The 26,329-nt window shown below is 43.1% G+C and overlaps 1 protein-coding gene across 11 annotated transcripts in view; it reads left to right on the top strand.

Annotated features, from left to right (window-relative positions):
* The window catches only part of CACNA2D1 (calcium voltage-gated channel auxiliary subunit alpha2delta 1), a 1,026,983-nt gene that overhangs the window by 622,373 nt on the left and 378,281 nt on the right, over positions 1-26,329 (top strand). For all 11 annotated transcript variants that reach the window (XM_029615087.1, XM_029615085.1, XM_029615090.1 and 8 more), the window contains 2 exons: positions 14,281-14,439; positions 16,434-16,538. In XM_029615087.1, the coding sequence (XP_029470947.1) occupies positions 14,281-14,439; positions 16,434-16,538 (264 nt within the window). The remainder of the gene's footprint in view (positions 1-14,280; positions 14,440-16,433; positions 16,539-26,329) is intronic.

The raw sequence follows: 26,329 nt of genomic DNA, 5'->3' as shown, positions 1-26,329 counted from the left end.
CGGACCTCCGGTGCGTTGTAGAAATGGTGCCGGCGCTACCTTTGCCCTGTCATTGACAGCAGGGCAAAGGTAGCGCCAGTGCCATTTTGTTTTTTTTGTCCCCCGACGTCAGGAGCGTAGGAGATCGCTCCCGGACCCCCGCTGGACCCCCAGGGACTTTTGGCCAGCTTGGGGGGGCCTCCTGACCCCCACAAGACTTGCCAAAAGTCCAGCGGGGGTCCGGGAACGACCTCCTAAACTCGAATCGTTTTGCCGTACAGCAAAATGGTGCCGACCGTACGGCATGGTCGGCGCCATTTTGCTGTATGGCAAAACGATTCGAGTTTCGGAGGTCGTTCCCGGACCCCCGCTGGACTTTTGGCAAGTCTTGTGGGGGTCAGGAGGCCCCCCCAAGCTGGCCAAAAGTCCCTGGGGGTCCAGCGGGGGTCCGGGAGCGATCTCCTGGACGCGTGACATCGGGAGCTAGGAATCAAAATGGCGCCGGCGCTACCTTTGCCCTGTCACATGATAAGGGCAAAGGGCCACCGGCGCCATTTCTCTTCACAGCAGCCGTGGGCAGAGAGCGGGACATCGCGCGGGGATCATCGCGCCGGGCCCCCAGGTCATTTAAAACATTTTGGGGGGGGGGTTCGGGAGGGTGGGGGTTTGTTTTAAAGGTTCGGGGTGGGTGTTAGGATTTTTTTGGTGTGCCGGTTTTCCCACCCCCTATTTAACGATACAATACAAATGCCCCTGACGATAAATCGTGGGCATTTGTATTGTATCGTGCACTCTAACGATTTTGGACGATTTTAAAATTATCTGACGATAATTTTAATCGTTCAAAGACGATTCACATTCCTACCTCCTAATGCATCCCCACTGACATGGACTGAAACTCCTTTTCTCTATGTTATTAATCCCTGTGTCAGTGTCCCATCACAGGATCCCAAAGACGACACCTGAAATAAGGGCTAAAAGGTGAATTTTAAAAGCAATACATGCAGCAAGACTGGGAGATGGGCGCGCGTCTAGCACACGTGCATGTCCGCTTGATTTTATAAAGCTGCCACATATGCATCGTGGAATAAAGGGCTGGAATGGGTGCAGGCCCAAGTCCATTTCAGCGCAACGTTGCTTCTGCTATGGATGAGGTGTAAGTCGCAATATAACTATTTCTAGTTATATATGAACTGCAATGCAGGCTAAAGATCCAGAGAGTCTTCAGGACATTGATATAGACTGGCAAACTGGTGGGTGAACTGGTTAAACTGGTCATTTCCCGGAGGCACACGTTATAATATATATCACTTGCGTGCCTGAATGCCGACATTTCCCTGCTGTGCTCATACACATACATGCGCCAGGCCTATTTTATAACATGTATATACATGCGCATAGATTACAACATTTCAGCGCATCTTGCCACACAACCATATACACATGTATGTGGGTGCTCGCTTTTTAAAGGTACTGTCCTGTTGGGAAAGTCCTTTGCTGAGGTTAATAACATCTGAGTCTAGAATTCCCCAATAAGAGGAAGAATCTCTTCTAGGCCCTGTGCGCTGTTTAGTTCATAATCAAGCTTTAAAGCACCAATAATCCTATGGGTATTAACCACAGTAATAAGCACACCGGAAGCTAGTCTAGTTTCCAACTTTACTTTTACTGATTGAGAATGGAAATTGATGAAAAAGGTTCTTTACAGCTCTTGTTTACAAATCCATTTTTTTTTACTGCTTCAGCTCTTCTCAGTAAATTTGTGACATTATATAGAAACATAGAAATGACAGCAGAAGAAGACCAAATGGCCGATCCAGTCTGCCCAGCAAGTTTCACAATTTTTTTTTCTCATACTTATCTGTTACGCTTGGCTCTCAGTAACCTTTTGGTTCTATTTCCCTTCCACCCCCACCATTAATGTAGAGAGCAGTGTTGGAACTGCATCTAAGTGAAATATCTAGCTTAATTAGGGGTAGTAACCGCCGCAATAAGCAAGCTACACCCATGCTTATTTGTTTACCCAGACTATGTAATTCAGTTCTTGTTGGTTGTTGTCTGTATACAGATCCACTTTTCTTAATTCCCCCTGCCGTTGAAGCATATTATACTTCCAGTAACTTTATTCTCTGGTTAAAGCCAATTGTTAATTTCATTTCCAATTAATAATTTTAAGCCTTTTCCTTTCAGTTACTAGGTGGTTGTTCAGCTTATGCCCAAAAGGTTGGTAGCTAAGTTATTCTTCCAGCTTATAGATATTAGTGGGAAATCCACATTTTCATACCTTTGGTCCAGTTATTCCATATTCTTCTCACCTCCCCTCTTCTCTCTTCATAGCAATGAGATGATAGTGGGATGTACCTGATAGATGTCACTGTCCTCCTCTGACCGCACCTACTCCTCCTTGTGAACGAATGACAATGCATTTCTTCAGAAGGACCTTAATGGTCCAACGGGCCTCTCATGGCGAGAGACACCCTTCCACAGAAGGCAAAGAACTGAGTCCCCGGGTATTAGGGCACTCAGGTAACAACAAATATAAAGTCTTAAGAAAAGGAAAGCAAAAAACCCTGAGGAAGGAAAGTAAAAGTCATGGCCCAGCAGCCTGCTTTCCTTACTTTATCCAGGTCTCGATCTCTTTACAAAATTAAACCATAGTGGAGCAAGAAAGGACATGCTGCCCCGGAGAGGATCAACCACAAGATCCACAAGCTAAGATGATGGTAAGGATTTATATAGTCCACGGGTTCACCATCTCAGACTCCCACATGGGGGAGCTAACAGCCCTACTAATTCTATTTCAGTTTTCCCTTATATAGATAAGACATTCATCTTAGTAGGGACCCATTTCCTTGACATCTGCTTGAATACATGAGAATTTTAACAAAAACACTAATATTAAAGCTTAGCAAGTATGGATTTTCTCTAAATGTTCATGAGTTTGGGAAGGAGGAGTGGCAGAGCTAAAGAGCTTGCTGCCAAATAGATATGTAAGAGATCTGCTATCTGAGGACAAGTCAAAAATCAATAAACCCTGAAAGAAAAATAGCTTTTTTCAAAATATTTATCTCTAAAAAGTTTTCTTGTAGATGACACTGCAATACGTAAAACACAGAAACATGATGGCAGAAAAAGACCGCATGGCCCATCCAGTCTGCCCATTCATCCAATTAATTTAGCATTATAATTCTCATCACTTCCTTAGAGATCCCTATGCTTTCTTGAATTCAGATACTGTTTTGTCTCCACCACTTCCACTGGGGGCTGTTCCACACATCCACCACCCTCTCTGTAAATAAATATTTCCTAAGATTACTCCTGAGTCTACCCCCTTTCAGCCTCATCTCATGAGTCCTCGTTCTAGAGCCTCCTTTCCATTGAAAAAGTCTCACCTCCTGTGCATGGAAACCTCTGAGATATCTGAATGTCTCCATCATATCTCCCCCATCTTGCCTTTCCTCCAGGATTTACATGTTTAAATCTTTAACTCTATCCCCATATGCTTTAGAATGAAGACCACTGACCATTTTAATAGCCTCCCTCTGGACCAACTCCATCCTGTTTATATCGTATTGAAGGTGCGGTCTCCAGAACTGTACTCAGTATCCAAGTGAGGCGTCACCAGGGACTCATACAGGGGCAATATCACCTCCCTTTTTCTGCTGACCATTCCTCTCCCTATGCAGCCAAGCACCTTTCTGGCTTTGCTGTTGCTTTATCCACTTGTTTGTTCATCTTAAAATGATCAGATACAAGCACCCCTAGATCCCACTCTTCCTTTGTGCTTAGAAGATTTTTCACCTTCGATACAGAGATTTTACAAATGGGAGATAAATTAGCAAATTCAGATCTCTATTGATGGAGATATGGATACAACCACTGAAGAAATGAGGTCATTAGAAGTTAGGATAAATGCTAGTTGGACTCTGGAACATCAAATAAGTTCAGTTTTACAAAGACCTTATGGGCACATGAGGCTGATATGGCACTAAAAACTATTCCTGACATTTACAGCATTAAAAATCAGTGGTGCTTGCTCAGGTAATTGCAGTACTAGATTATTGTAGCACTACATACTGTGGCCTTCCAGGAACAGTGACTAGAAAGTTCCAGGTATTTCAGAATATGGCAGTGAGACTCGTTATGGGCTGGGCAAGACAGGAACCTGCAGCTCTCCTTCTTCTAAAACTGAATTGGTTACCTGTGAGATTCCGATGTATGTTTATGTATTTTTATTTATTTTAAATCTTTTCTATACCATTGTTAAGATGGATACCATCACAACGGTTTATAGTAAAGCACATAAAATAATGATGCTAAAATAATATCAATTTACACAGGTGCCATAATGGTTCGGTACATAGTTTTTAAACAATAATAATTGGTTTGTGATAAATAATGTCCAAATCTTTGTATCAGTTTTGAATATAATACTAGCTTTATAATTGTAACTTTATCCTATAGTGATGAACGAAAAAAAACAAAACTGCACACATATTGATTACGGTTGTGTGTGTGGGTGTTCAGTTGTTCGTACCTTGCACTTCGCTGGGTTTTATTCCTCCTTCTCTATTTGATAAGCTTGTTTAAAGAGCCAGGTTTTTAAGTTTTTTCTAAAGGTTTTGCTGTCTCTTTGTAATCTTAACTCCAAGGGCATGGTGTTCCACAGTATGGGTCCTGCCAAGGATAGCACCCTTTCTTTTACTTGTGTTAGTCTTGCTGTTTTGACTGATGGAATAGTTAGGAGTGCTTTGTTTGCTGATCTCAGGTTTCTGTTAGGGACGTGTACGCGAAGGGCTGTGTTTAGCCAGTCTGCGTTTTCGTTATGTATTAATTTATGTATAGTGCATAGTGTTTTGTACTGTATTCTTTGCTCAATGGGTAGCCAGTGTAACTCAGCTAGGGTTTCGGTGATGTGGTCTCTTTTACTTTTACCGATCAAAATTCTTGCAGCTATGTTTTGTAAAATTTGTAGTGGTCTGAGTGATGTGTATGGTAGACCTAATAGAAGGGCATTACAATAATCAGTGCTTGCAAAAATCAACATTTATAGTACTGATTGAAAGTTGGTAGTTGTTAGAAGTGGTTTGAGCCTTCTGAGAACCATGAGTTTGGCGTATCCTTCTTTAACTTTTAAAGATATATGTTGTTTTAAGCTTAGTTCTGTGTCAATTATTACTCCTAGGTTCTGTTCTTTCTCTGCTAGTTCTATTTTTTGGTTGTTTTTGAGTGTGATTGGGCTTTGAATGATCTCAATATTTTTGCGTTCTAAATGTAGGAATTCTGTTTTCTCTATATTAATTACTAACTCCATTTGGTTTAGTAGTTGTTTGATGATATCAAGATACATGTTAGCTATGTTTAATGTTTTTTTCAATTGTGTCATCGATGGGTAGTATTAATTGAATATCGTCAGCGTATATATAATGTGTGATGCCCAAACCAGCCAGTAGGTGGCATAATGGTAACAGCAGATAGGGCTGATCCCTGTGGTACTCCTGTTTGAAGGTGTATTTTTCTGACATTAAGTATTTGATTAGAACTTGGAAATATCTGTTACTTAGATATGATCTAAACCATTTGATAGTTTTGTTACTTAATCCTATTTCTTCTAGTCTATTTAAAAGTGTGTCATGTTTTACGGTATCAAAGGCTGCTGACAAGTCTAGCATCACTAGAATATAATGTTTACCACTATCGAAACCTCTCATGATGTTATCTGTTAGCTCAAGCAGTAGTGTCTCTGTGCTATAGTGTTTTCTAAAGCCATGTTGTGATGGATACAGGATATTATTGTTATCTAAGTGTTCCGCTAGTTGCTTTTGTATAGTTTTTTCAATTAATTTTGCAATTAGGGGTAGGTTTGATACTGGTCTGTAATTGCTCAGATTAAGCAGGTCGCTGTTTTTCTTCTTTAAAATTGGTTTTACAATTGCCCCTTTTAGATTATCTGGCATGATTGCTTCCTCTAAAGATAGATTAATGATCTTTGTTAATGTCGGGGATACTGTATTGGCTACTTTTTTTTATTTCTGTGGTTGGTATTGTGTGAAATGCATGTGGGGGCCAGATTTAGTTTTTTTTAGCATTGATTCAATTTCCAGCTCCGATATCTCATTGAATGTCATCCATTGTTTAACATCTCTTTTTTTCATTTTGATTTCTTGTTTCGTTGTATTTGGAATTTTTGTTTTTAGGTTCTTAATTTTGTCATTGAAAAATGTAGCTATTTCATTGCATCTATTTACTGGTAGGTTTTGCGGAGAGTCAGATTTGTCATTGGTGAGATTTCTTACAATGATAAATAAGGTTCTTGGGTTGTTTGCATATTTCTCTATTTTAGAACTGTTTCTTTGTATTGAGAATTACTTGTTTATAGTTTAAACTATTAAAGGCTAATTTTAAAAGTCCTAAATGTGTCGAAGCTGGGAGACACACGCAGAAGTCTGGCAGGCGCGTGCCGCGCAAATTTTAAAAAGCACATGGGTAGCTGTGTATCTCCCAGTACACAAACTCAAAAGGGGCATGGTATGGGTGTAGTCTGGGCAGAGCATGGGCATTCCAGGAAATATGAATGAAACCAGCACGTAAGTATATACACGCATCAGCGTGCACCGGGGTCCCTATCCATGTAACTTTACTTCTGCTATGGATGGCATGCAGCTAATAAATAAAAAAAAAACTAAAGCTAGATAGTGAGGTTTTAATGGATGGAGCTAAAAGAGTAAATGGGGTGGACTTAGGAAGTCCTATCCTTTAACGGGGCTAACTGGGAATGGATTGAGGAAACTGGTAATTGCATCGGCGCGAGTATCTACTAAAATCATCCTTACTTATGCAGTAGAGGTGGCATTTGCAAGCACGAGTGCATCCATATAAAATTGCATGCACATATACAAGCGCACAGCCTTATTTTATACCATGCACACACATACATACGTATGTTATAAAATGGCCGCATCCATTAGTGCGAGCCAGCTTATTCGAGTACTTGTGTGCCCGTGCGCTGGTAAGAAAATTATCCTTTTAGTGCTCACATTTAAGATCTTGCATGGCAGCTGTCCTCCACATATTCTCAACGGCTTTGTGGAAATCATCAACCAGAGACAAGCACCCACAATATAGTCTTTAGCTTCAGCTTCTACCAATGAGAGCTTTTTGGCATGTTAATTTACAAAACAGATCGTTCTCTATGACTGTGCCTGAATTATGGAATGATCTTCCTTTGTCCATCAGGGAAGAGAATAACCTAATGTGGTTTTGCTGTAAGCTGAAGACCTGGTTGATGAATTCTGAGCTATAAGCTATGAAAGTATTGATTTAGAACCAGTTGAATGCTTTGTCTTAGGAGTTCTTTTCTATAATGGCATTTTTACATTTCTGTATTGTTGTTTTTTTTTGTTTTTATTTTCTGCGGTTTTAAATTTTGTTGTACATTGCTTTTGGAATATTTTATTGTAAAATCTCTTAGGTTTTTACATCCTAAATGCATTACTCTGCATTTTCTAGCATTAAATCTTAGCTGCCAGACATTAGACTATTCTTCGAGCTTCGCTACAGACTTCATATTTTCCACTCTTTCCTGATTATCCACCCTGTTACAGATTTTGGTATCATAGGCAAAAAGACAACTTTTCCCAACAACCCTTCCATGATGCTGCTCACAAAAATGTTGAAAAGAACTGATTCAAGGAGCAATTCCTGAAACTAATAGCAACCTCCTCCCCAGAGAAAACTCCATTTAGCACTCTCCTTTCTCACCTCTCGCTCAGTCAGTTTCTAACCCAGTCAGTCATTCTAGGATACTTACCAAGGACACACGATAAGGGGTAGATTTTAAAAGGTGCGCACGTCCATGTGTGCACGCTTCCTGGTGCGAGCACATGGAAACGTCGATTTTATACCATGTGCACGCCGGCGCCCACATGTTATAAAATCATTGGGTCACGTGCACAATCGCACCGGATTTTATAATCCACTCATGCATGTGCAGGAGGCGCGCGCAGGAGGGCCTAATTTTAACAAAGTACGCGTGGCAATGAGATCAGGCCTCTCCCAGTTCCCTCCCAGTCCACTCCAATTAAGGTGCTGACTGGGAGTGAACTTTCCAACCTACCTACTAACCTCCCTTCCCCTTCCCCTCTCCTCCCCACCCCCTAAACCTTAATCAACCTTACCTATTTTTTTTTTAATTTTTAAGTTGCTGCTCCTCTGGAGCAGAAGCAACTTGCTCGTATCGGCCAACTGCAGCCCTGCCCCTCCCCATTCCCCAGACTGTCCCCTTTTCAGGCCCCGGCACATAATTGGCACTTACACGCGCCGGGGTTTAAAAATATACCCATTAATTTATGTTGTGTCCATCGCTGTTCGACGTCTCTGCTCCACCCACCTTACCTCGTTGGCGACTCCCTTCGGGGTTGATGGAAGGCTAGCTGCTGCGACATCTCCTGGCCGTCCTCCTCCGGCGTTCCCGGACCTGCTCGACACTGCGAGCCGCCATGTTGAACAGATGCCTAAGGGCGCATGCGCGCGCCTGGCCCGACTGATGTACCAGCGTTGGCGCGAACCTCAGAGGCGTCCCCCGGAGATGACGTCACTAGCTCCAGATATTTAAGGTCTCAGTTTTCGCTAACAAGACAAGTTAGCAAGGGCTTTGCTTCCTCCAGGTCGCTGCGGATGGGATTCTTTCTCCGCAACCCTAGCTACTCTGCCTCCTCGGACTTCACTAGAGGTACCCACTCCTCGGGGGCCTCGCTCTCTCTTTTTCTTTGCAGGTCGCAGTCCGGAGCCAGTACTCACTCCTCAAGGGCCCACGTCCCGGACTTGCTCCTGGATACCACTTCTGCTAAGAAGCCATCGCTGCTTACAACATCAGTGAGTTTCCAACTATCTCTCAGAGCTTTCCCTGGGTACAGGTACTCGCTCCTCGAGGGCCTAATGCGTACCATCTACTGGGCTGCCTCAAGAGACTATTGTGTGTTACCATCAAGGACTTGTTCCAGAACTCTGCCTATACTGCCTACTCACTTTCTTAGTTTCTCTATAGCTCAGCCACCTGGGGATCGCTGCTCCAATACCTGAGGGACTAAGCCCAGCCGGGCGCTTCCAGCTCACTACTGCCACCTCTGGTGGTCTGCTATATTACCTAATAAAAGAACTAGTGTATGTCTGTGTCCTACACTGAGCCTGACCAGTGGTCCCTCTCGGGATTTCCCCCGAGGGCGTGGTCATCTGCCACTGGTCCAAGGATCCACCCACAACTATTCTAACAGAGCTTTCTGACAATTTATAAGTTTTCTGTGTGGAACCATGTCAACAGCTTGACTGAAGTCCAAGTACACTATGTCTAGCGATCTCCCTTGATCCAATTTTCTGGTCATCCAATCAAAGAAATTGATCAGGTTTGTCTGACAAGATTTACCTCTGATAATCATGCTGCCTCGGATCTTGCAATCCGTTGGATTCCAAAAATTTCACTCTTCTCTGTTTTAGCAGGGATTCCATTAGTTTGCTCACCACAGAGTTTAGACTGACTGGCCTTTAGTGCCCAGCCTTCTTTTGACTTCCACATCCACCCTTTTCCAGCACTCTGGTACTACTCCAGTCTCTAGGAAGTATTGAAAAGGTCAGCCAGTGGAACAACATTTCTAAGTTTCCTTAGTTCCCTTGGATGAATCGTATCTGGCCCCATCACCTAATCTACTTTAAGTTTAGTTAGCTTCTCACTAACACACTGTTCTGAAAATTGATAGACGTTTACATAAGTTCCAATCTTATTTGTGTTTGTTTTATATGGTCCTTCTCCAGGCCTTTCCACAGTGAACACTGAATGGAAATATTTAATCAATTTTTCTCTTTCCTCAGCAGCCTCTACATATTCCTCCCCTTCACCTTTGAATCTCACAATACAACTTTTATACTTCTTTCTATCACTAACATACCTAAAAAAAAAAAAGTTTTGTTTCTTCATTTTACCGATTTTGCTATTTTTTCTTCTATTTCAATTTTTGCATTCCTGATTACTTTCCAGTTTCTCTTAATTTTTCCAGATTTTTTCCTGTCTTCTCTTTCTGCAATCTCTTGTACTTTATGAATGATAACCTTTTCTCCCTTACATTTTCAGCTACTCCTTTAGAAAACCATAATGGTCTCTTTCTCCTCTTCCCTTTATTTACATTCCTAACAAAAAGATGAGTTGCCCTCATGATATCTCCATTTAGTTTTGCCCATTGCCCTTCTACTTGCATAGGCCTGGTGATGCATGCAATCCCCGGGACGCTCGTATGTCCCGGGGCTTGAAAAAAGGGGCAGGGAATGGGCGGAGCAGGGCGTTCCATGGCAGGGGAAGATCCTGTCAGACAAATCTGATTGACTTTTTTGACTAGGTAACCAAGGAATTGGATCAAGGAAGAGCACTCTATGTCATCTACTTGGATTTCAGCAAAGCTTTTGATACGGTCCCAAACAGGAGACTGGTGAATAAAATGAGAAACTTAGGAGTGAGTGTCGAGGTGGTGGCCTGGATTGCAAACTGGTTGACGGACAGAAGACAATGTGTGATGGTAAATGGAACTTTCTCTGAAGAGAGAGTGGTTTTAAGACGTGTACTGCAAGGATCAGTGTTGGGACCGGTCCTGTTCAATATCTTTGTGAGCGGCATTGCGGATGGGATAGAAGGTAAGGTTTGTTTTTTTGTGAATGACACTAAGATCTGCAACAGAGTGGACACACCGGAAGGAGTTGAGAGAATGAGATGGGATTTAAGGAAGCTGGAAGAGTGGTCGAAGATATGGCAGCTGAGATTCAATGCCAAGAAGTGCAGAGTCATACATATGGGGAGTGGAAATCCGAATGAACTGTATTCGATGGGGGGAGAAAGGCTGATGTGCACGGAGCAGGAGAGAGACCTTGGGGTGATAGTGTCTAATGATCTGACAATGTGACAAGACGATAGCTAAAGCCAGAAGAATGCTGGGCTGCATAGAGAGAGGAATATCGAGTAAGAAAAGGGAAGTAATTATCCCCTTATACAGGTCCTTGGTGAGGCTTCACCTGGAGTACTCTATTCAGTTCTGCAGACCGTATCTCCAAAGAGACAGAGATAAGATGGAGGCGGTCCAGAGAAGGGCGACCAAAAAGGTGAATGGTCTTCATCGAATGACTTAAGAGGAGAGACTGAAGAATCTAAATATGTACACCCTGGAGGAAAGGAGGAGCAGAGGTGATATGATACAGACTTTCAGATACTTGAAAGGTTTTAATGATCCAAAGACAACGACAAACCTTTTCCGTTGGAAAAAATCAGTAGAACCAAGGGTCACGATTTGAAGCTCCAGGGAGGAAGACTCAGAACCAATAACAGGAAGTATTTCTTCACGGAGAGGGTGGTGGATGCCTGGAATGCCCTTCCGGAGGAAGTGGTGACCAGCACTGTGAAGGACTTCAAAGGGGCGTGGGATAAACACTATGGATCCATAAAGTCTAGAGGACGTAAATGAAGAGTGGGTGGCTCGCGGGAATGAAGGCTACTACCTGGAGATAATACTCTTATTCAATAAACATACACACGGTTAATGCGACTCCAACATTGCTCTAAGCTTCAACGGCAAGAGGAAATGTGGAAAAAAGGATTTGCATTCACAAAAAAAGTGGGGAGTACCTTGCTTGTTATGGCGGTTACTACCCCAAACCAAATAAGCCTGATACTTCACTTTCAATGCATATCCAGCATAGCTCTCTGCTTCAACGGCAGGGGAGAAAGACTGATACTTCACGCATATCCAGCATAGCTCTCTGCTTCAACGGCAGGGGAGAACATAAGAACATAAGAATATGCCATACTGTCAGACCAAGGGTCCATCAAGCCCAGCATCCTGTCTCCAACAGTGGCCAATCCAGGCCATAAGAACCTGGCACGTACCCAAAAACTAAGGGGCGGATTTTAAAAGCCCTGCTCGCGTAAATCCGCCCGGATTTAAACGAGCAGGGCCTTGCGCGCCGGCGCGCCTATTTTCCATAGGCCTGCCGGCACGTGCAAAGCCCCGGGACTCGCGTAAGTCCCGGGGTTTTTTGTCGGGGGCGTGTCGGGGGGCGGGACGCGGCGTTTTGGGGGCGGGACGCGGTGTTTCGGGGGCGGGACGCGGTGTTTCAGGGGCGGGCCCGGGGGCGTGGTTTCTGCTCGGGGCAGTCCAGGGGCGTAGCCGCGCCCTGCGGAACCGCCCCCAGGTTGCGTCTCGGCGCGCTAGCGGCCCGCTGGCGCGCTGGGATTTACTTCTCCCTCCGGGAGGCGTAAATCCCCGGACAAAGGTGTGGGGGTGTTTAGATAGGGCCGGGGGAGTGGGTTAGATAGAGGAAGGGAGGAGAAGGTGAGGGGAGGGCGAAAGAGAGTTCCCTCCGAGGCCGCTCCGATTTCGGAGCGGCCTTGGAGGGAACGGAGGCAGGCTGCGCGGCTTGGCGCGCGCCGGCTGCACAAAATTGGCAGCCTTGCGCGTGCCGATCCTGGATTTTAGCAGATACGCGCGGCTACGCGCGTATCTACTAAAATCCAGCGTACTTTTGTTTGCAACTGGTGCGCCAACAAAAGTACGCGAACGCGCATTTTTTGTAAATCTACCCCTTAGTCTATTCCATGTTACTGTTGCTAGTAATAGCAGTGGCTATTTTCTAAGTCAATTTAATTAATAGCAGGTAATGGACCTCTCCTCCAAGAACTAATCCAATCCTCTTTTAACCAGCTATACTAACTGCACTAACCACATCCTCTGGCAACAAATTCCAGAGTTTAATTGTGCATTGAGTAAAAAAGAACTTTCTCCGATTAGTTTTAAATGTGCCACATGCTAACTTCATGGAGTGCCCCCCTAGTCTTTCTATTATCCGAAAGAGTAAATAACTGATTCACATCTACCCATTCTAGACCTCTCATGATTTTAAACACCTCTATCAGACTGATACTTCACGCATATCCAGCATAGCTCTCTGCTTCAATGACAGGGGAGAAAGACTGATACTTCAAACATATCCAGCATAGCTCTCTGCTTCAACGGCAGGGGAGAAAGTCTGATTCTTCACTTTCAATGCATATCCAGCATAACTCTCTGCTTCAACGGCAGGGGGAATGAGGAAAAGTGGATCTATATACAGACAACAACCAACAAGGACTGAATTACATAGTCTGGGTAAACAAATAAGCATGGGTGTAGCTTGGTTATTGCGGTGGTTACTACCCCTAATTAAGCTAGATATTTCACTTAGATGCAGTTCCAACACTGCTCTCTACATTAATGGTGGGGATGGAAGAGAAATAGAACCAAAAGGTTACTGAGAGCCAAGCGTAACAGATAAGTATGAGAAAAAAAAAGTGCGAAACTTGTTGGGTAGACTGGATGGGCCCTTTGGTCTTCTTCTGCCGTCATTTCTATAAATAAATAAATAAATAAATGGTACAAAACTACATTTAGGGGTAGATTTTTAAACAAGCGTGCGCGACATAGATGTGCTGATTTTATAACATGCGCCGGCATGCGTGACGGATTTTGTAATCTGCGTGCATATGTGCGAGCGGCGCACGCAAGGGGGGGGGGGTAGGCTTCAGCAAATTTCACGCAGCAACTCATCCCGGCCTTCCCCAGCTCCCTCCCAGTCTACTCCAATTAAGGAGCGGACTGGGAGGGAACTTCCCTACCCCCTACCCTAACATCCCTTCCCTTCTCTTCCTCAACCCCTAAATCCTACCGTTTCTTGTCTTCCCGACCTGAAGTAAGTTGTGGATGTCGGCAGTCAGCCAGCGCGCGGGGCTCCGGGACAGCGATCAATGGCGCTGTCTCAGCCCTCCCCCGCCCCTTGCAGGAAGGCTGGTACTTATGCGCGTACTGGCCTTTTTGAAAATAGGCTCGGTGCGTGCAAGGCCTGCCCATGCGTGTGAAGGCCGGATTTTACCCGTGCGGCCTATTTAAAATCTACCCATTACTGCATTGTTCTGTCTCCTTTCTTCTGGGAACAGTGTCTGGCGACAGGGGTGTTTGTAAGTGCATTGAGGATTGACTCTAATCAAAGCCCCAGTTTTGGCAGGTCAAATGTTATTTTACCCCTGGAAGGGGCTTGGATTTTTGCCCTCAGTGTATTCAGTGCCTTCAGTAAGACCTCTGTATGCTTTCAAGACCTCACAACATCTAGCGTTGTGATTGTGGTGTTGGAGAAGGAAGTTTTCATATTGAAGGAATGATGCTGCATGGGACTTGCTGTGCAGAGGACACTGCATGAGCATCAGTGGCGCTGAGAAACATTTCTTTTCTCTTGCAGTTTAGTAACAATGCCCAGGATGTCAGCTGCTTTACACACCTTGTCCAGGCTAATGTGAGAAACAAGAAGGTCCTGAAGGATGCCGTCCAGAAGATGGGAGCAAAAGGCATGACCGATTACAAGAAAGGCTTCAGCTTTGCCTTTGACCAGCTGCTGAATGTAAGCATCGTGTACCTTTTACTGCTCAGTCATGATAAAATGTAAATACACAGATTACAACGGTACTCACAGGTATTCAGTGAGTCCTGGAAGGAGAGATTTGATGTTAGAGGTGTTATGAGCTCGCTTTTGCTATGACTAAGTGCCCTCATTCTTTCTTTTGGAAATGGTATGGGTTTTGTTTTTTTAACTTGGGTCTTTCTTGCTGATTCTGATGGTAAAACTGACAGTGCTTTTGTTTGCTGTGCTATGGATTTGGAATGTATTAAGTTTGGGAATTTTTGTGGGCTGTTTTATGATTGTTTATTTGTTGCCCACTTAGATGTTTACAGTAATTTGAGATATAAATGTTTTTAAATGAATAAATAGTTAAAACTGTGCCATGTTAGGGCGCATTGATTAAGCACATTTATTTTTCTCCCAGCTGTGTAACTTGTCTTTACCGAGTTCAGTATATGCCAGATTCGCTCAGGCGTAAATTACTTTTTCATTTAAATCTGTTTGATCATAGCAGATTTTCTCATTTTTTTATTTTTTTATTTATTTATTTAAGGGTTTTTTATATTCCGAGGCACGTTTGCAAAACATCACCTCGGTTCACAATGTAACATAACTTAGCAACAAGCTTTACAATAATATCATTTTTTAACAGGGAGTAGGTTAACAATTTTGGAGAAGATAATACGAAAATTATATACATATGTACATATATGTTTAACAAGGGAGTTAATCAAAAACAGTCATATTATTAGCAAGGGGAAGGTAATAAGAGTGGAGGGGAAGAAGGGGAGGAAATCCACAAAGGGTGGGGAGTAGAGAGAATAAATATATTGTGCGTGAGTCAGTAGGATGGTCATATCATAGCTTTGGGGGGAGTCTGTTCGTTAGTCAGGGTACGCTAGTTTGAACAGCCAAGTTTTTAGATTGTGTTTGAATTTTTTGTGGCAGGGTTCCTGGCGTAATTGGGAGGAACGTCATTGCAAAGAACCCCAAAATTAAATTGCTAGCATATTAGAGACAGGAAAAAAAGACCTTGCTCTCAGCTAATCAGCCACTTTTAAGGGAATCCCAAGTGTCTAAGGTCACCAGCTGTCCATTAGTACATTGGCCCCTTATTGTACCTCACTCGTCTTTGTCTCACATTGGCGCCGGTTCTGATAAATCTCACGTGCACACCTTTTATGAAAGTTTAGAAGTTTGACATGTCACTTCCCCAAACCTGCATAGAATGTGTAGAAGGAAAGCAGGAGGCGGGAATGAATTAGAGCAGAATCTAGGAATTACTCTGCCATTTGAAACGCGACATCAGTGGGACATAAGGTTGCCAACTGGCTCCAGATTTTCAGGGCAGGTTAATCCAGTCCTGGTTTTACTGCTGCAAATACCTTTACTTAGGGAATGCTCTAGGGAAATGAAAACAGGTCCCAGCATGCAATGGATAAACCCAGGACTTGGATCAGCGTGACCTGAAAATCTGGAGCCAGTTGGCAGCACTAATGATACAACAAGGAAGGAGTGCCTCATTCTTTCAGCATTGGATAAAAGTAGTCAGTAAAGTCCTTACAGCCTAATTAATTTCAGGCCTATGCAAATTACTTGATTATCTCTCTCCATGTTAAATAAATAGACAGCAAATGGAGTATTGTAAGTTAAAACCTGGCAAATATCGGTTAGGAGGAAAAATGATTAGCAGAATATGCTTGGTGTACAGTGAGTTCTTTATGTGTTTACAGAAGGCTTGCACATGATTTATTTAAACATTAACAAATAGTATGCACTACAAAGAGTACATATTACAGCATATGCATTGTACCATTCTGAACATCAGCTGAGCTGGCACAGCGCTGTTACCATGATTAGTGCTTCTAACCCGCAGTGCACGACTTCATGGAACAAATTGCTCCGGTGATCTTTACCTTACGTGTGTGACTCGTGCTAGTCTGCAGTTGTAGATTTCATGGATAGCACTAGCAGAATGTCTCTTTCCCCTCCAGTTCAATGTCACCAGAGCCAACTGTAATAAGATCATTATGCTGTTTACTGATGGCGGAGAGGAAAAAGCACAAGAAATATTCAAGAAATACAACAATGAGAAAAAAGTAAGTAGAATTCAACATCATCTTACCTCGTTTGTTTTCTGCTCATTCACTCAGAACCAGTTTTTATATTTGGGGGAAAAATACATTTTAATTGAGAGGCATTTTTGTCTAGATAATAAACAAAACTTCCCATGTGTTCAGCTGACAGTTCTGCAACATGTACAGAATGTAAAACCAAACTCTTGATATTAGGTCTTAAATGAGTGGATCCTAGTGTCCCTTAATCTTTTCTAAGCCTTGGTTTTCACATCTTCCATGACCAAAGGAATTCTTTGAGATTTTTGCTTTTGCAATAAACTGTTTAAATCATAATAGCATATTATTTTCTCATGTGTAGCAAGGCAAGCCATAGCTCTTTATTTCAGCAAAAAAAGTGCTTTCTTCTGATTTAAGATTTGATCCTGTTTATCCATAATCTCTTTCTGACTGGAGGAAGTACAATAATGCTCCATTTCTGGGTAGCAGGGAAAAGAATTTCCAGCCATCCCTGAAGCCCATCTCTTTCCTAGCAGCGAATCACAGACAATTTTGACCCAATTTCTTTGTGAATTCAGAGTAGGAACAATAAGTTATGCAAGTAAAACTTATATTTCCTGAAACTATAGAAAATGTGGATTCCGGAAACTAGAGAAGCATTTTTCTGTCCTAACGTTTTCTCACTCAGGATCCCTCATGACTGTAATTACTGTATTGAACTATCGTGTTTTTGTAGCGTTACCATACAGTTTTGTTTTTTTTAAAGTGCATGTGGAGGGATTTGGGACGAGGGAGAGAGGCATTCTGACATTCCTAGTTAGCCGAATCACCATCAATGTGCTTAGATTTAATTCATTTCCCAAATTAGGAAATCTTATGTGAGAACTCCCTGGTAACGTAGCAGTGACATTTTAGCAGCTTTGAAAGAGTTTTCCGCTACAAAACTTCCAGCAAATTCAGATCTCACTAATACTGTGCCGAGTATGATGTGTCCCTTCTTGTGCCATTCACAACCTCTCTTCTCAGCTGTAACAAAGGGTGATACGTTTTATAAAGAAAAAGTTTGTTTTAATATTGCTAGAATTAAGGTGGGAGATCTATTTTCTCATTCATTTCTCTTTTAATAAGCTGAACTGCCAAATAAGCTAACACATTCTGACACCTATTATATTTATTTTGCAGAATCCTGAGATTCAGGATTGGCATTCTCAGAAAATCACATTTCAGTGCCAGTTTTATGTTTGTGTTTTAATATTACTTCATGTTGGGAAAAAGTCATTAGATGTCTTATTGTTCCCATTCTGTTAGAGATGCACAGAGTGGCCCTCACAGACCACTTTCATTTCTTGGTGCACTTAAAAGGATGATAATGACCAGAATGCTATCACCTGCTTAATTAAGATTTTCCTATGTCTAGTGGAGATGTAAATGACTTATGTCTGATTAAATTGTAGGAATCCTCTCTAAGTTAGCAGTAAAACAGCAGGAATTTGGGAACTGAGAGCAAACTCTGTTGCTGCTTGCCGTGCAATCATTTTGCTTTGATATTCTTTCACTCCAAGGTATCATTGAAAGAAGAAGCATTGTGAAGCTCTTCGGCTTCTGATAAAATTATTCTAGGACAAATGCATTTCTGGGGCTCCCAAGCTGGCACTTAAACTTTTTTTTTTAGCTGTTTATGATTGGCTGAGTTTAAATTCATTTTGTAAGAATTTGTGAACAAATTGAGATGAAGGAGTTTCAGAAAGTTATGGAAATGAATAGAACTCCATCCGAAAATCTCAGCATTTCTTTCCAATCCATGCGGACAATATTAAGAAAGCGGCAAGCAGACAGGTTCCTGGGTAAAGTCTCCCTCTGAATAACTCACCTAAAGTTATCCGGGTATACGCAACGTTCAAGTCTAATCAGCAATGTGAGGTGGAAGGGTTAGCCAGGCACACATTCTCGCATGACTTTAGGTACTAATATTATATTATATTATATTATATTATATTATATTATATTAAACACAGAGTGAGGACCTCAGGTGAAGGTCGAAGCAAAGAATTCATTTCGTCTCTCTGCTGTGGCTTTGACATCCCTAAGTGCCCCTTTTACACCTTCATCATCTAATGGTCCCGCTGGCTCCCTCGCAGGCTTTTTAACTCAAATGTAACTGAACAACTTTTATTGTGAGTTTTTGCTTCTTTTGAAATGTTCTCTCTGCCTTCCTTATCAATCTTTCCATTTGACTTGGCAGTATAACGGCGGAGCAGTCATGGGATAGTCCCTCACCCTGGGACACTGCATCGGCCACAGAGATGTCACCATGATGCCATCCTTCTGCCCTCCTTAGGCATGTGCGAGTGCCACGGTACATAACATAAAGGCCCATGGCAGGAATGGCAGAGCAGCTCTAAGTGATGACATTTAAAGGCCAGCCATGCTCTCAGCAGTGGCTCCTCCTTCCTGGCCCATAGTGCATGTCACTTCTGCTGCCTTGCTTCTCAGTCCTGCTCTTTGCCTGCCTGTCCCACCTCCCATCCTGTTCCTCTTCCTCCTGCCTTGTCTCCTTCCTCCTCCGTGCTTGCTTTGTCCCTTTCCTGCCCTTAGTCTTCCCCCAGCTCATGTCTTGTCAGTTTGCCTCAGCCCTGGTCTTGCCTATCATGGTCCTTAACTCCCTGGTCCTTCCTCTCTGACTGATTCTTGAGCCCAGCCTGGATTCTGACATTGCCTGACCTCTTCCTGCCCCAACCCGTGCCTGGATTCTGATGCTGCTGACTGCCACCTGCCCTGACCTAGGCCTGCTTCCTGTTCCTTTCTGTCTGTTTCAATGTGACCCTTGCCTAAGCCCTACCGGCCTTCAAATCCAAGGGCTCAACCTGTACAGAAAGGGGTTCGTATATAGGTGAAGCCAGACCTGGACCCAGTTTCTGCAAGTCTGCCTGCAGTCGATGGGGGTCCAATTGGGGCACCAGTCAGGCAGCACCAATTCCACCATAGTACAAGGGCTCATATACCATGACAGCCAGTGCTTATGCTGTTTCCTGTTTTTTCATTCAGATCCCTTTTCCATTTCTTGAAAGATGTTCTTTTAGCTATTATAGCCTCTCTCACCTCACCTTTTAACCATGCTGGTAGTCATTTAGCCTTCTTTCCACCTTTTCTAATGTGTGGAATACATCTGGTCTGGGTTTCCAAGATGGCATTTTTGAACAATGTCCATGCCTAAGGTAAACTATTAACCTTTGCCATTGCTCCTTTCAATTTTAACCTAACCATTTTCCTCACTTTATCATAATGACCTCTTTGAAAGTTAAATGCTTTCATAGTAGATTTCTTGTTGTGCTCCCTCCAGTTATTAAGTCAAATTTGATATTGTTGTGATCACTATTGCCAAAATGGCTCCCAATACTGTAACCTCTCGCACCAAATTCTGTGATCCACTAAGTACTAGGTCTAAAATAGTTTCCCTTCTTGTTGGTTCTTGCACCTGCTGCTCCATCAAGCAGTCATTTATTTCATCTGGGAACTTTACCTCTCTAGCATGTCCTGATGTGACATTCACCCAGTCAGTACTTGGGTAACTGAAATCACCCATTATTGCTGTGCTGCCAATTTTGTTAGCTTCCCTAATTTTTTTTAGCATTTCATTGTCTGTCTGTTTATTCCGGCCAGGTGGACAGTAATACACCCCCACTACTATTTTAGTCTCCCTTTCACCTGGAATTTCTATCCATAAAGATTCAACATTGCATTTTTCCTGCAGACCTCAATGCGCTCTTTAATATATATAGTTAACCATGCCATTATGATTGAATACCTAAAAGAATTAGGTATTTATGATACCATACTACAATGGCATGATTTTAAAGGAGAGATTTCAAAAGTGTGGCATTATGAAAGTACCACAAGGTTCTATCTTGTCTCCTATGTGCTTCAATGCTTATTTGAAACCATTAACTGAGGTCATTAAGAAAGTTGAAATATGCTTCCAACTGCACACTGATGATTAGCTTTATTTACCTTTGGAAGATGAGAGAAATGCAGTGACAAAGCTGGTGAAAATGAATACATTAATGGTCAATTAAAATAAAATTGAATTACTCTGGCTGCGCAAAATAATGAATCTAGTTGTTGTCTCTTGAGGTTATGTTTGATGGGGTTGCCCTCTCAGTGAGATCCTGAATTTTTAAGTACGGATGTTTTCTGATTCATGTATTAGGAAGGAACTGAAAGGTAGATATGCAAAAGATATCTGGCTAGGAAATTTAGCTGGATAAACATGTAACAGGTCGATACAGTTATGCCGCGTTAGAAAGAGTGCGGCAGTGCAGGGCGCACCCTCGTTCCCCGCACGCACAGTTCTCTTCACATATCGCTCGATACTCTATTCAAATTGCTTGCAAATGCAAGCCGCGTCTGCGAAGCGTTAGGCAAAGCGTTAGGCCCGCGCAACCCATTTTACTGTATAGGCGCTTAATACAGCGCCTATACAGTATCCTGGGTGCGCTGGTACCTGTCATTTCAAATGTCATTTCAACTGACATTTGAAATGACAGGTACCAGGAAGTGGATGGTTTCCCCCCTCCCGAAGCAAGGCGGGAGGGGGGAAACCATCAAAACTAAAACAACCAAAACTAAAACAAAAGTATATATAAATACCTAGATGTCACTTTCCGAATCCCCCATCTCCACGCGTGTTTATCCAGGTGGCGCGGGAGGCGGTGGCAGGTGAGCGCCCGTTCATCCAGGCGGCGGCGGGAGGGGGCGGGCGGGTGGGCGCGCGTTTATCCGGGAGGCGGCGGGCGGGTGGGCGTGCATTCATCCAGGCGGAGAGAGCCGGCGGCGAAAGCGGCCTCCAGGAGCCCCCGCCGGCAGTGAATGAATGCACGCCTGTTTACGCCCGTGCAATTTCGGTGCTCAAGGCGTGACGTCATGACGCTTGACATCACGGCATGTGACTACCTTGAGCGCCGAAATTGTATGGGAGTAAACAGGCGTGCATACATTCACTGCCGGCGGGGGCTGCTGGAGGCCGCTATCGCCGCCGGCTCCCTCCACCTGGATGAACGGGACGCCACCCGCCCGCCTCCGCCGCCACCGCCTGGATAAACGCGCGCCCACCCGCCCTCCGCCTCCCGCCGCCGCCTGGATAAACCCGCGCCCACCCGCCCACCGTCTCCCGCCGCCGCCTGGATGAACGGGCGCCCACCCGCCCGCCGGCTCCCGTCGCCGCCTGGATGACCGCACGCCCGCCCGCCGGCTCCCGCCGCCGCCTCGATGACCGCACACACGCCCGCCCGCCCGTGTGGAGATGGGGGGATTCGGAAAGTGACATCTAGGTATATATATATATATATATATATATATATATAACAACTTTATCATTTTATGAGAACTGTAATTTTTTTTGTAAGCCGCTGTCAGCTCCCATACGGAACATGCGGGATGAAATAATTTTTTTAAGCAAATAACTAATGCAATCGGAGTTCCGTGCAGCATCGTTCATGCAAAAAGAAGGGCTGAATGCAGTTTGAAAGCGGGTTAGTATATATGGAGGTCGTCCATGGTGCAGGACTAACACCAGGTAGAGGGTAGGCGGTAAACTAACAGGTTAAGGATGCGGCAAAATAGCGGGTTACAAAGGAGATAATCGGAGCGCGCGTCACAGTATCGGAGGGAATAGCTAATTCCTTCATTAAATAGCTAATTCGTTCATTTACATATGATATACATGCTGGGTGCGGAAAGGGTTATGCGTCGGTTTCAAGAAGCGCTAAGGACGTGTGAAACTGGAGACTGTATCGCAGGATTGCTTTACGCGTCCCAATTGTGCGCCCACAGCGAGTTGCAGACGGGGAATCTCCAACCGCACTTTACAGTATAGACCTGTCAGCCAGGATATTCAATGGTTGCAGCAGATCCACTGAATAAATCCGGTTAATCGGCTACGTTTTTCAGGATAATAGCAGGTCTAACTTGTCTGGCAAACTTAGCTAAATAAGATTAAATATTGTCAGTCATCTGGATACGTATCTCCTCCCCGGAACACCTCCATCCTACCCACTACTTAGCTCAATAACTATTTAGTTGGATAAATACTTATCTTAGTAATTAGCGACCACTAAATGAAACCAGACATGCAGAAGCTAACACTTAGCTGGCTAAATGGTGCTGAATTTCGACCACAACAAATTTTAACACTAGCAAGAAAGACTTTTGATCAGTTCTGTCTTTACCTCTTGAAATCTGATCTGGCTATTGTAATCTAGGCCTTCATTATGCTGCAGTTTGATTAATGGATTAGCATTGAAGTATATCAGGAAGCTGCGTGAGATCTGACTTGTTGTAAAGTACAGCCCAGTTTTAAAAGAGCTAAGCTGGTTGCCAGTCTGCGTCCAGTCTCACTTTGAAATGGTCCTGCTGGTTTTTAAAGCAATTAATGGAACATGTCCTGCTTATTTAAAGAACTGTTTGATCCTGCTTAGACGTGGCAGTGCATTAAGATCAGCCCAGAAGATGTTTCTGTGTTTCGTTAAGACACTGGAGCAAGCTTGTTCAAGTTTTTCTCCATACCTATGGATCTCCCTCATCAGGGAAGCACAGTTAATGAATAATTATGGAACTGTGAATTCTGATGTAAAGTCCTTGAGTACTTTTACCTGCAGACTTGCACCAGTTCTCCAAGCAATAATATGCGGAATTATCACAGGTTTCATGTGACTGTTTTATGCAATTATATGTTCCGTATGCTCCCCACCCTGAACAGAAGGATAGTGGATAATAAATACTTTCCATTTTGAAAATTGATCAAGAAAAATAAGTATCTGCAGAGGCTTGCATGCTATTTCCTCTCAAATTTAACATGGAAAACCAGACATTTCATTCCCTGCCCTTATACCACTTCAGCAGCGCCACCACTGGTAGTATGTCGAACCAAGAATCAGACAGAGAAGATGGACCAAGGAGTTAAGGTCCAGCGCATGATGATATGTCGTATGCACTCTTACCCACAAACAGACAGGTCCCCGTAAAATCTGTCAGCACAACTTCCACACCTCTGAATCAATTTTATGATGAATAAATGAATATATTGTAAGACCTTTTTGGAATTCATCCATCTTTTTAAAAATATGTCCAACGCAGACAGCCTGTGAGGGAATCAGTTGGACCATTAGATGGGGTTAAAAAGGTACTTAGAGAAGAAAAGACCATCACAAAAGACTAAACAAATTCTTTGCTTCAGTGTTTATCGAAGAGGATATTGGAGAGATACTTGTTCTGGAGAAGGTTTTCAAGAGTGATGATTCAGATGAACTGAACCAAATCACGGTGAACCTGGAAGATGTAGTAGGCCAGATTGACAAACTGAAGAATAGTAAATAACTTGGACTGGATGGTATGCATCCTAGGGTACTGAAGGAACTCAAAAATGAAATTTCAAAACTGTTAGAATTAATTTGTAACCTATCATTAAAATCATCCATTGTACCTGAAGATTGGAAGATGGCCAATGTAACCCCCAATATTTAGAAAGGGTTCCAGGGGAGATCTAGGAAACTATAGACCGGTGAGCCTGACTTTAGTGCCGGGAAAAATCATGGAAACTGTTATAAAGAATAAAATCACAGAACATTAAGATAGACAAGGTTTGATGGGACACAGCCAGCATGGATTTACCCAGGGGAAGTCTTGCCTCACAAATCTCCTACATTTGTTTGAAGGAATGAATACACATGTGGACAAAGGTGAACCGGTAGATGTAGTGTATTAGCATTTTCAGAAGGTGTTTGACAAACTCCCTCATGAGAGGCTTTAAGAAAACTAAAATCTAATGACATAGGAGGTGATGTCCTTTTGTAAATTACAAACTGGTTAAAAGACAGGAAACAGAGAGTAGGATTAAATGGTCTGCTTTCATTGTGGAAAAAGGTAAACAATGGAGTGCCTCAGGGATCTGTACTTGGACTGATGTATTTTAATATATTTATAAATGAGCTGGAAAGGGGTACAATGAATGAGGTGATCAAATTTGTGGATGACACAAAATTATGTAGAGTAGTTAAATTTCAAGCAGATTGTGATAAATTGCAGGAGGATCTTGCAAGACTGGAAGATTGGGCATCCAAATGGCAGATGAAATTTAATATGGATAAGTGCAAGATGATGCATATAGGGAAAAATAACGCTTGCTTTAGTTACATGATGTTAGGTTCTATCGAGCGTGTTACCTCCCAGGAAAGAGATCTAGGCGTCATAGTGGATAATACATTGAAATCATCAGCTCAGTGTGCTGTGGTGATCGAAAAAGAAGGGAATGGAAAATAAAATGGATGATGTTATAATGCCTCTGGATCGCTCCATGGTGAGACCGCATCTTGAATACTGTGTACAATTCTGGTCACCGCATCTCAAAGATTTATTTGCACTGGAGAAAGTGCAGAGAAGGGCAACCAAAATGATAAAGGGATGGAACAGCTCCCCTATGAGGAAAGGCTAAAGAGGTTAGATCTGTTCAGCTTGGAGAAGAGACGGCTGAGGGTGATTATGGTAGAGGTCTACAAAATCATGAAAGGAGTTGAACATTAAATGTGAATCAGTTATTTACTCTCTCAGATAATAGAAGAACTTGGGGGAACTTCATGAAGTTAGCAAGTAGCTCATTTAAAACAAATCATAGAAAATTCTTTATCACTCAGCGCATAGTTAAGCTCTGGAATTAATTGCCAGGGGATGTGGTTACAGAAGTCAGTATAGCTGGGTTTAAAAAAGGTTTGGATAAGTTCCTGGATGAGAAGTTCATGAACTGCTATTAATCAATAGGGAATAACCACTGTTTGTTGTTGGCATCAGTAGCATGGGATCTTTTGGTGTTGGGTACTTGCCAGGTACTTGTGATTCGGATTGGCCACTGTTGGAAACAGGATGCTGGGCTTGATGGACCCTTGGTCTGACCCAGTATGACATGTTCTTATTTCTTATGTTCTTGTGTTTTTAACCGCAGGTAGCTTCCATTCTGAACTGTAAGGTAGGTAGCTGGAAATGAAAAATCCACAAAAAAGTAATGGGGTCAGAAGCATCTACTTAGAACAGGAAAGTGGTAAACTATGAAAACAAATTCTAAATGGTCATCAAAAGCAGCTATTTTTTTGAGGCGGGGGAATGAGTAAGAGCATGCCATGGGCTGAATGAAGTTGAGAGGCTGGCCAGATTTGCCGAAGGGCTGGGCTCCCCATCCTTGCTCTAAATCAGGGGTGGGCAAGTCCAGTCCTCGAGGGCCACAAACCTGTCGAGGTTTTAGGATATCCTAATGAATATGCATGACATAGATTTGCATACACCTGAGGCAGAGTACATGCAAATCTCTCTCATGCATATTCATTAGGGGTATCCTGAAAACCAGACTGGTTTGTGGCCCTCGAGGACCGGAATTGCCCACCCCTGCTCTAAATGATGCTCTCTTTGTAAAAGGAAGGCTTATTGCACCTCTCACGAAGATGGACAATCTTAAACTTCATCTTACTGACACCTGTCACTGCTTCCACCAATGAGGACTATTTTGCGCAGATGTATGTTTCAGTAACCCTACTTCTAATACAGAGTAATAGAAGCCAATGTTCAAAAGATCTTGGTACCATCTTCTGTGGATTCAAAATACACAAAGTGTTTGGGTAGATGGTGAACTATATCTGGTTCAAAGGCAAATATTCTCTCCGGCTGGACAGGAAAAAGTATTAAAATCCTCCTTTTTCTCCCTCTGTCACAATCTGACTCCATCTCTTTAGCAAAAGTCCTCAGTCTTCTCTTCCTCAAATTACATACGAATACCT

Source organism: Rhinatrema bivittatum, chromosome 9 (assembly GCF_901001135.1).
Source record: "Rhinatrema bivittatum chromosome 9, aRhiBiv1.1, whole genome shotgun sequence".
Taxonomy (NCBI): Eukaryota; Metazoa; Chordata; class Amphibia; order Gymnophiona; family Rhinatrematidae; genus Rhinatrema; species Rhinatrema bivittatum.
The sequence above is the reverse complement of the archived record's forward strand: the minus strand, read 5'-3'. Positions and strand labels throughout refer to the sequence as shown.